The 11,754-nt window shown below is 33.7% G+C and overlaps 1 protein-coding gene across 3 annotated transcripts in view; it reads right to left on the bottom strand.

The window, feature by feature from the left end:
* Positions 1-498: 498 nt before the first annotated feature.
* Positions 499-11,754, bottom strand: part of LOC106459030 (transcriptional enhancer factor TEF-1-like) — a 67,413-nt gene continuing 56,157 nt past the window's right edge. For all 3 annotated transcript variants that reach the window (XM_013918601.2, XM_013918602.2, XM_022385407.1), the window contains 4 exons: positions 11,166-11,224; positions 10,756-10,837; positions 8,248-8,400; positions 499-1,790 (listed from right to left, as the gene is read on the bottom strand). In XM_013918601.2, coding sequence (XP_013774055.1) covers positions 1,677-1,790; positions 8,248-8,400; positions 10,756-10,837; positions 11,166-11,224 — 408 coding nt within the window. In that variant the 3' untranslated portion in view covers positions 499-1,676. The remainder of the gene's footprint in view (positions 1,791-8,247; positions 8,401-10,755; positions 10,838-11,165; positions 11,225-11,754) is intronic.

Here is an 11,754-nt window from a genome sequence, read left to right as displayed (position 1 = left end):
TAAGACTTCTAATTTTAGCACTAACTACTGTTTCGTAGAATGGATATTCTGAGTGATATTAAGACTTCTGATTGTGGCACTAACTATTGTTTCGTAGAATACTTTGAAAACTGTAGAATAGATGAAGTTACAAAATTTGTTTCACAATTATACTTGACTGGAAGTACGATGACTATATTGTGGTGAAGACGACATACATCAAACAACTGAAACTGATGACCACTTTTAAATTTGACTCAATTTAATAATGAGTATCTTAAAATTGTAGATACACATCCATGCCTTCCATCACCTATCTCAACTGAACGTGTTTTTATAAATGTCGTCTATTATCGTACAGTAACTTGTTTTACTGGACAATTATATATATATATATATATTGTCGAAGCAATCACCAAACGAATGTGAGTGAGTGGGGAAGAAAACCAAACATGCTGTTGCATTTATAAATAGAACTGAAGTTATTCTTTTAGTTAAATACAATTTCGAACCCAATTCTTCGAAAAAAATGAGCATATTTTATTTCTTGATCATGGAGTTTGATACAAACTTTTCTGAGCAGATCGTTTTAGTTGCCTGATTTGCAATATTAGCTTTCACATGTGGGAAAGGATGCAAGTTACAAGTTGCTGTTCACTTGCAGAAAATATAGTCGCTTATTTCGTTTCTACTTAGAAGCATTTTGCAACAAAATATTTTATAAAAAAACAAGAATAAAACTCACAGAGCAAATAAAAACCACACAACTAAAAATAAAATCAAAACTATAACAAAACTAAACAAAAAATATCATTCAAATCCAATTTCTGATAGAGTAATGATTCTATTGACAGTTGTCAGGACAACAGGGGTGGATAAAGGAAACACGTTTACTGACAACTGTCGTCGGAAGAGTCGTGTGGAAATTCTCTCAGGAAGAAAATGGAAAAGGGTGGATATGCCTACTTACAACTGTCGTTGTTAAAAGGTTCTGGTCATCAGGATTTCTATTGAAAACTGTCGTTGTTAGGAGGTTCAGGTCATCAGGGTTTCTATTGAAAATTGTCGTTGTTAGGAGGTTCAGGTCATCAGGATTTCCATTAAAACTGTCGTTGTTAGGAGGTTCAGGTCATCAGGATTTTTATTAAAAGCTGTCGTTGTTAGGAAGTTCAGGTCATCAGGATTCCTATTGAAAACTGTCGTTGTTAGGAGGTTCAGGTCATCAGGGTTTCTATTGAAAACTGTCGTTGTTAGGAGGTTCAGGTCATCAGGATTTCCATTAAAACTGTCGTTGTTAGGAGGTTCAGATCAACATAATTTCTACTGACAACTGTCTTTGTTAGGGGGGTTATGGTCAACAGAATTTCTGCTGACATCTGTCGTCACGTTTGAAGAACGATGTAAACAAATGAACTTTCCACTATTTTTGTCAAGTTACAAGATGTCATGGCCAAAACAAAAATCCTAACATGTAGCAATACAACACAAACGGTGCTAAAATCCACTCGTTGCGGGTAAAAAATAAACATGTAATATGTGAAAAATCATCTCTAGCTCGCTCCCACAAGGTGGGTGACGCTCGTCCACTACATCACAACTTATGTACAGGCTTAGGCCACAGAGAAATTGGATTCTAGGCACTGAAGAAAGATGTCAGATGAGCTGATATGACAAAATGAGAAACTGGTGTCGATATTTTAGTCTTTCACCAATCTGTAGATGTGGTGTTGAGCTCCGTGTTCACTAGTAGACACTTCAAAAACGTAAGCAGTACACAACAACGTCTCTTGGGTTTCTCTGTTCGTTACAACCTGAAAAGAACCAAAATTCTAAAACCCACTAGTCTTTCATCACTGGTACTCAACAATACATACCTTCTCAACACATCTCGATAGCCTTAATAATTTATGAAAGCCGTTAGACTTTCGTATAAATAACTAGCTGTTTAACAAGTGTTAAAATATTGCTGTCTCTTTAACGTGACTGTCACCTTTACTTTTACTAATTCAATAGTTCTAGCTATTATCAAATAAAAGAATTTTTTTTCCAAATAATAAGTTATTATTTTAACTTAAATCAAAGTTGTTTACATAGCCAAATAACTTTAACAGACAAATATTTTTACTGCTTAGAAACCTTCGTGGATATAATCAATTTTAAATGGATTAACAGAATAACAGCACAATATTCGAAATATTTGTAAACAAAAACGCAAAAACCAGTTGATGAAACTGTAACATGTTCAATAGTATGGTTTCCTTGGCAATGAACCTCTTTGTAACAACGTTAGTTAGGGTTTCCATGGTAACTACGATTTTCTATAGCAACGTTGATTAACTTGTGGAAAAGCACTTCTACTTACATTCTCTGAATATTTTGGTGTTTTATTTTTGATATTTGGAATCACAGAGTTGGACGGTTAGATCAAAATTAGTTTTAATTTATTTTAACTTTCTTTTGATTGAGATTCTCTCTATTTAGCGTAACAGTCACCTCTAATTTTAATATCTTAATGACTCTAGCCGTTGTTGTCAAGTACGAGATTCCCCGCCCCCAAATGGCTGGCTGCAGGCTTACGATACTAACAACCGGGTGTCGATATCCGTGGTGGACAGAGCACAGATACCCCAATGTGTAGTTTTTGCGCTTAACAACAAACAAATGTTTGATTGAAAAACCTAGGAAATTATTTCAAAAATCTAGGATCCTTCAAAAGTAACAATGCATTTTAGCAAAGACTATTTTGAAAGTACAAACGAAGTTTCATACAGTAGGTGAAAACAAAACCATACGTGTTGATATAAGTTTCATACAGTAGGTGAAAACAAAACCATACGTGTTGATATAAGTTTCATACAGTAGGTGAAAACAAAACCATACGTGTTGATATAAGTTTCATACAGTAGGTGAAAACAAAACCATACGTGTTGATATAAATTCAGTGAACGCATTCATATATTAGTAGTAGTGAGGGAATGTGAAGATCAAAGGGTGCCGCCTGAAGATTACATAATTGATTCGTAATAGACACCAGAGGGCGATGACGTCATAGTTCCATGAAGTGACACCACAGTGTGCGGCTATCTTAGGGGAAGGGTATTATCATAGTTCTATACCAGAGGGCCTATTTCTATAGGTAGATAGTGTTACTATAGGCGGATGATGCTATTGAGGACAATGTTACCATAGTTCGTAGAATGATCAATTATCCAACAGTATTTTACGTTATTTACAGAGCATAATTTGTTTACAAATATCTGTCCTGAAAAGGACGGATTTTTCGTGATAACATCTAAATAATTTAACATACGATCTTACTGTTCCACTTTATACACGTTTTACTAATTTGGCTTTATGGATTAAATATATTCTTATCGTATTCCTCTACCCATATAACTAGGATATTTATTGTGTATAACAGTAAATGAGTTCTTGACAAAATATTTCATTTTACACAGGTTGACAGTTACTTTCTAGTTTTCACTTACATATTACATATGTTTTACAAAGGCTGACTGCGTGTCTATGGGCGGAATATGTTATTATTACAAGGACTTATTGAAGATAGTGTAACTTTAGGCGGACAGTGTTTCTATACTAATTTGGACTGCATACAGATTTTATCTCAACCTATGTTTATAGTTTTCATTTATATATTACACGTGTTTTATAAAGGCGGATGGTGTTACTAGGTGGCTTGCGTTACTAAGATTCTATGGGCGGATGGCAAATTATGATACTAAGGTAGGTTCTGCTAGGGTGGATGGTGTTTTTATAAACGGATAGTTCAATAGGGTGATGCTCTCATCGTAGGGTGTCTCAACATGTGATTACATCATCAATGTCTAGATTTAATTATGTGTCCTAAAAAGTTACAAGTAAAACCCTTATTTTAACGAGACAACTGTTATAGCATAGGCCATAATGTATTACTTAGGTCAGTTTTTATCACACGTACTATCTTAATTTATAAATTATTTGAACGGGACAAATACTATAGCCAAGAATTTACTACTTTTACAATTATCTGTCCTTAAAGAATTTTAACATAATGTTTCGTTTTTCTTTGTTTTTGTTTCTTAATATTGGAAGAAACAGATACACTATTATTATACATCTGACTGTGTTTATTATGGTTTGGTACATATTTAACGTACTGTAGTATAGTTTTCGCTTCTATATTGAACTATTCTGTTACATAAAATCATCCATCCTAGCAGTACTGACCTTAGTAACACCATCCGCCCATAGAATCTTAGTAACATTACCCACTTTTGTAAAACACATTAACATAAAAATTAAAACTACAATCATAAGTTGAGTTGAGTTGAAATCTGTATGCAGTCCTACAAAAGTATAGTAATAATGTTCGCCTATAGAAACACCATCCGCCTAAAGTTACACAATTCTTAATAAGACCTTGAAATTATTACACTGTCCGCCCATAGAAGCACAGTCAGCCTTTGTAAAACATATGTAATATGTAAGTGAAAACTATAAAGTTACTGTCAACTTGTGTAAAACCAAATATTTTGTCAAGAACTCATTTACTGCTACACACAATAAAAATCCTGGTTATATGGATAGAGGAATAAGATTACATATGTTTAACACATGAAGCCAAACTAGTGAAACATGTGTATAAAGCGAAACAGTAAGACTACATGTTAAATTACACTGGACAAAAAAACATTTTACAACTGGAGAAAACTCGAGTGATTCGGGGTAATTTGAAGGTGCTGATTTTTAAAATGTAATCAGAATTTGTCCATCAACTCTAGATTTTGAGTTATTGTAATATCTCAATATTTTATCAGCACTATGTGAAATACGATGCAATCAACTCAGTACAACAGATTTATGCTGTGAAATTAAGTTTACATGGACAGTGTAATAGATACAAGGCATACATTTTTAGCCGCGGCATAGCGGCTCATAGAATAGCTACGATTTTTTTTCCAAGTACAACTTTTAGCTCATATGTCCGTCATCTCTTGACCGATTTTACATCTAATTACAGTTTTAGACTCAGGAGGTAAAATCATTTCGATTTATGTATTTGATCACGCCTAGATTAATTTATTCTACTCCTGTCTAAAATAATTTCATTTTGAGGGTAGGCTGGTAGAGATCCTGATGAGTAATAAAATCGGGTATACGTGCGGCTCACGCTTGGTATTGCTGGCGCAGAAAAATGTAGCTAATAGAAAGGAAAAAAAAAATCTCATAGATTAATTTACTCTAATCCTGCCTAAAAGAATTTCAAGTACCAGGGCTATTGAGGACTCTCTCTTGTTTATAACTTGAAACATTGACTATATTGGTGTAAAATTCCGAATATATTGTTCATATATGCTATTTGTTCTCGATATAATTGTAGCGAATTGCACCACTTTTGCTTCATTCCCACGGTCACCTGCTCCGCCTTGGAATCATGAAACTTTCACGTGCTCAGTTTGCTAGAACATTCCAGAAGTCCCTCGACTGAGCATAAAAAAGGTGGACTCAGACTCCTCTCTTTTAGTTACCTCTCACTCACTCAGTTGGTCACTTCGCCTCGCTTCTCGCACAGTCAAAACAAAGTCCAATCTTCTTCCTCGCATCATACCCGCAATATAATCGCATTCTGTAAAACTTTGTTTTATAAAATTTTTTAAACTCTAATTCTGTAGCTATAAATTATTTTATATATTTTAGAAAATCATTTGAAACGCTGGCTGCCTCCAGTTGATGTAAAGTCTGAAAGTGCAGAAATCACCTAAACAGTTGTTGCTACGTTTGTGGAAAATATATTACAGTTTCACGAAGGCAAAACATTACAAACAAGGTAAAGGTAGCTTACTACCAATATTTTGGATGTAACATTGGTGGCCAAGAAAAACATTGGACTCCACATGTGAATTGTACAGTTTGCACATCTGGCTTCATACAGTGGCTAAATAAGAAGAGAGAAAGTATGCCATTTGCAGTTTCCATGATATGGCGTGAGCCCAAAGATCATCTAACTGACTGTTATTTTTGCATGACTAATGTTTCTGTATATTCAGGCAAAACTAAACAATAAATTAAATATCCAGATATTACATCTACAATGAAACTAGTACCTCATGGGGATTGTCTTCTATTGCCACATCCACCAGCAAATTGGGAAACAGAAGAGTTATCCTGCAAAGAAGACAATGAATCCTCTTCATCTAGTAATTCTGTTCTTTTGGCACCTCAACATAAACTGCCTCGTCTGATCACACAAGAAGAGTTATATGATCTGATTCATGACTTGTCTCTATCAAAGCATCATGAAGAACTTTTTGGCTCTTGTTTACAGCAATGGAATTTATTAGCTCCAGGAATGAGAGTTTCAGTTTACCAAAGTCACCTCCAAAGTCTTGTTTCTCACTACAGAATGCAAAATACTTTGTGTTTCTGTACAAATGTTGATGCACTAATGGAAGAATTAGATATTGAACATCATTTTCAAGAATGGAGACTTTTTATCGACTTATCTAAAGTTAGTCTGAAAGCTGTACTTTTGCACAATGGGAACACTAAGCCATTGATTCCTGTTGCTCATGCTATGAATATGAAAGAAACTTATCAAAGCATACAGATTATACTTGAGGCCATCAAATATAATCACCATAGGTGGAACATATGTGGTAATCTAAAGGTTATTGGACTCCTGTTAGGCATGTATATCAAACATTTTTACTTTTAGTATCTCTGGGACAGCCGAGGTGATAAAAATTGTTTCAAAATAAAGGAATGATCAGTGAGAAGAATTATATACCAGGGAAACAGAATCAACCTTTAGTGAATCCTCAAAATGTGTTTCTGCCCCCACTTCATATTAAACTAGGACTCATGAAAAGATGTGTAAAAGGAATGAACAAAGATGGTAATGGTTTCAGATATCTGTCTGACAAGTTTCCAAAAATCAGTGAAGTAAAAGTGAAAGGAGATATCTTTGTTGGGTCACAGATTCGGGAAGTGCTGATGGATGATGATTTTGAAACAGTACTCAATCAGAAAGAACTTGCTGCCTGGAAATCATTCAAATTGGTTGATAAAAATTTCTTAGGAAATCACAGAGATGAAAACTACAGGAAAGTGAGGTCTAAGATGTCACTAACAATGCATTTCTTATACTCTCATTTAGACTTCTTTCCAAATGATCTAGTTGCAGTGAGCGATGAGCATGGTGAGCGCTTCTATCAAAATATTTCTACAATGGAACAGCAATATCAGGACGATGGAATCCTATGATGATGGGAGATTACTGTTGGTTCTTCCAGCGTGAAACTGAGAACATACACAAAAGGCGCAACAAGTCAAGCAGATATTTTGTAATAAAAATAATACTATAGTGAAAGTTTTGAACACAGCCTGAATGTATTTTCAGTACATAATCTTATTAAACTTATTGCTTTTTTAAACTAGTATTGCTATTACTTATTATTTTTGATCATTCTTAAATGCAATTTTCAATGAATAGAATATATAAAAATATTTTAAATAAATCTATCATAATTCGAAAATAAAAGGTGATCAGTAATTTTCAACACGATTTTTAGAATCAGCATCGTCAAATTACTGAGAAACAATTCCATTTTTCCTAGTAGCAGAGAAAAGGTTTTTTTGTTGTTGTTCCCCCCCCCCCCCCCCCCCCCACTCAGGCGGTATCCGAACTGTCGGGATTGGAAACTAATAAAACAACATTTGTTGAAATGTGAAATGTGAAAAGCAATTTAAAATTCAGATTTTTATGAGTTTATTTATGACGTTACCTATAAAAAAGTGAATTTTACTAGAACACTATTCACGATCTTACTTATAGAATGATTTCTAAGACACCATTCATGCATGAATTTACCTGATCAATGTTTTGTTAAAACATGTAGTATGTTGCCCCAAAAATAAAGCATTCCAACATGCTTATAAATCGCTGTTTGCCAACTTATTATTTTACGATGGTAAACCCTTCTCAGACACCAAACATGACCTTACCTGTAGGATGGTAGAGTTCTGTAAGATAATATTCATGACCTTACCTGTAGGATGGTAGAGTTCTGTAAGATAGTATTCATGACCTTACCTGTAGGATGGTAAAGTTCTGTAAGATAGTATTCATGGCTTTACCTGTAGGATGGTAGAGTTCTGTAAGATAGTATTCATGACCTTACCTGTAGGATGGTAAAGTTCTGTAAGATAATATTCATGACCTTACCTGTAGGATGGTAAAGTTCTGTAAGATAGTATTCATGACCTTACCTGTAGGATGGTAAAGTTCTCTAGGACACTGTTCATCATGTACTTTTCTGGAAGATTTTTTAGCTTATGTATAAAGTTGATCATATATTCACACATGGGTGAGCGATGGATCCTGAACACAAACCGACCATTCTCAAACCGGGCATATTCTGTCTATGAAACACAGAAAATACGTAGTGATGAATATTAAGTTAAAAAATTGCATAATGAGAAAAAAACGAACTTTAAAGACCTAGCAGCCTCAGCATTTCTGGAAGATGGTCCTTTCTTCACGCGTTACAAGTTAAGAATGAAGAAACACCTTTCAGAAACGCTTAGTATTTATATTAACATTTGGAAAACCATCGGCTTAATGCTGCACACATTACATATTCTATAATATGACACACTCCTGAAAATATATATATATATACGTACTAGCTCTAGTTAGGTACGGCTTGGCCTATTATAAAAGATCACGACATTAACTCGAAATTATAGATCAAACGGACATCCTTAGTCTAGCCTTACTGAGGACAGTTATTTTTGACCTAAAGAGTAAATTAGAAAGTCAAATCTCCAGAATATCTAAATTTATTCTTTATTGTAGAATAAAGAACAATGCATTGGGTCTTAACAATACTTTTACAGTTATAAAGTCCGTTTGAAACAAAAGATAATGTGCTGTATATCTTTTGAGTTTTAAATTAATTTATACTGTTACGTCTCTGTGTTCGTTTGTTAATTTTCCGTAGAAATTCTTTCCGAAAAACTTCAGCGATACAAGTCCTTTCTTAAATAAAAACTAGTTTATTCTTTCTTAACTCAACTTTGCGATACACTTAATTTCCACAGTCACTTTAACTTAAACACACGCTATAATTCACAACGATTTACGCACTTTACTTACGGTCATTACCACGCTCGACTTAATTGTCCGTTTTTGTCTGTCTGCAATTCTATCCCGATTAATTAATTTCGCTTTATTTGGCGCACTTATATACAAGAATAGTGGGCGCGTAGAAAAGACCAGAGTTGCCACTAACAGACATGATCCTTCTAGAATATCATGACGTGTTACTAGCGTCACGTGACTTCCGCTGTCGTAACAATACCTTGCCTTTGTTTAAATATTTACCTTTAAGTCAGAAACAATGACGTCAACAATGAAGCTACTTGTCCGAAGCTGTTTCAACTAGCAAAGTATTGTTTGAAAAGTGATCGAATTTTTAATCCTCTTTTCAACGAATAACAATACTACAAGTAGAGTAGATCAACAATAGTGTTAAATGGAGGGATAATAATAATAATAATGTGTTTTCAAGCACTTTTAATGTTTTTGTTGTTGTTTATCAAATCCGAAAAATTAACGCATTTCATATCTTTTTTAAAACTTTTTTTTTGCATAATTAGTCTCCAAATGTATAACGATTCCGTCTATTTTGACTTATATTTCTTAGTTTTGGTTTGTTGGCGAGCAGTTTTTTTTATACCTTCTCGTTGAAGTAACATCTGCTTCTGGCAAAGAGCATTAAATGCAAAATGTATCGACATTCCAAAGAGGTTAACTGAAAATCTGTTGAACCAATTTTGTACAGTTAACTGATAAATGTTCTTGCTATTAAGTTATAAAAGATGCCCTGTGTCTTATACTTCGTGCTATAAGAGTTGTGTACACGTCTTAGAGATAAGAATTAACGATACTTGCAGTCAAACATAAGGGATTAACACTTCTTGTATTTAAACATAACAGATTAACGCTTCTTGAATTTACATGTAACAGATTAGCGCTTCTTGTATTCAAACGTAACAGATTAACGCTTCTTGAATTTACATGTAACAGATTAGCGCTTCTTGTATTCAAACGTAACAGATTAACGCTTCTTGAATTTACATGTAACAGATTAGCGCTTCTTGTATTCAAACGTAACAGATTAACGCTTCTTGAATTTACATGTAACAGATTAACACTTTTTGAATTTACATGTAACAGGTTAACCCTTCTTGATTTCACATGTGACAGATTAACGCTTCTTGATTTTAAACGTATGAATGCGCTTTCTATATTCAAACACAAGAGACTAACGTTTATTGTATTCAAACACATGAAATTAACGTTTCTTATATTAAAACACTTGTACAAAGGAAATCTTATTAATGTTAAGGATTAACCTAGAAAACTTATACCGATATCCTCGGAATTACGTGACTTGTTATTCTCTTTAATAGCGAAGAAAATACATAAAGCGTCCTTAAAATAATAATTGTACACTGTTTATCAGTATGTAAAAGACAAATATGGTCGTATTTAATGTGTTTTTTTATACATGGGCGTCCGGAGAATTTTTTCTAGGTTTTATATCTTACTAATTAACAGGAAGTTACATTATAAATTTCTACTTTAAATAAACGTGATTCATCTTGTTCTACACTTTAAAAAATCCCGTAGAACATTCACTGTTCCTTTAAATATGAATGGAGAAAATAGTTGATTCATTATTTTATACTAAATATTAATGTAATAAATACCTCCACTTTTTCTACCACTTGTTTACCAAACGAGCAAACTTTTGTAGAACAGGTAATAGTCATGTTTTCAGTGCTTTCGTATCTAAAGATAAAGAAGATATAAGAGCATTTATTAATAACGAAACGTCTGTCACGTATTAGAGAAAAATAACGATTACTGAACGAAAACAGCATGCGTGTAAATAAATAACTAATACACTTAAATCCGTGGAAATTGATTCGAATATATCAGTAAGAAGACTACGCAAGAATTCAATAATTTATAAACTGAAAATAAAACCTATCACGATATCTGCCCGACGTCATTACCCTTTCAAATGTTGTTTTTGCTGTCATTAATTAATCTACTGGTTTGTATTGCAATACATTTTTCACTATATTATATATATTACAAAAAAAAAGAAACTCACTGGCTCGTGACTCCATAAAAAGCACCAGCTTCGTCTTGAATATTCGTGTTTAAATCCGCCTAAAATACACCACAAACAACAAATCAACTTCAAGAAGAGGGGTGCGAAAAGTAAAGATAACAGCAGTATGGAGGCATACTATTGGTTTAAATTAATTCGTTATTATTTGTTTCTTTCCATAAATCGCGCAAACCTTCATGAGGGTTTTCTGCGCATTTGACTTTTAACTGATAGACTAAAAAGAAGGAAGCTATTTCACAGCACCAAACACAAATCTTGTCCGATCGAATATTGGGATTTGACTGTCACTATTATAGTGCGAAGCGCATTTTCGCAGCAATGAATTACATAGGCCTGCGATGGTTTTATTGTTTTGAAAGTTTTACATGTTCTAGAGTAATTCCTGTACGATGAATTCGAAAATGATATCCATTTTCTCCATCACGTACAGATTTTTCACAAAACCTCGTATGTACTTTTACATAAGTAAATCATTTTCATTGAAATAGGCTCACATTTTGTTATGCTTAAAATGTTGACAACCACTGGCTATAGATTTCTTAGACCAATCGCGACGTGAGTTTTATCG

This window comes from Limulus polyphemus, unplaced genomic scaffold (assembly GCF_000517525.1).
Source record: "Limulus polyphemus unplaced genomic scaffold, Limulus_polyphemus-2.1.2 Scaffold548, whole genome shotgun sequence".
Classification (NCBI taxonomy): domain Eukaryota; kingdom Metazoa; phylum Arthropoda; class Merostomata; order Xiphosura; family Limulidae; genus Limulus; species Limulus polyphemus.
The sequence above is the reverse complement of the archived record's forward strand: the minus strand, read 5'-3'. Positions and strand labels throughout refer to the sequence as shown.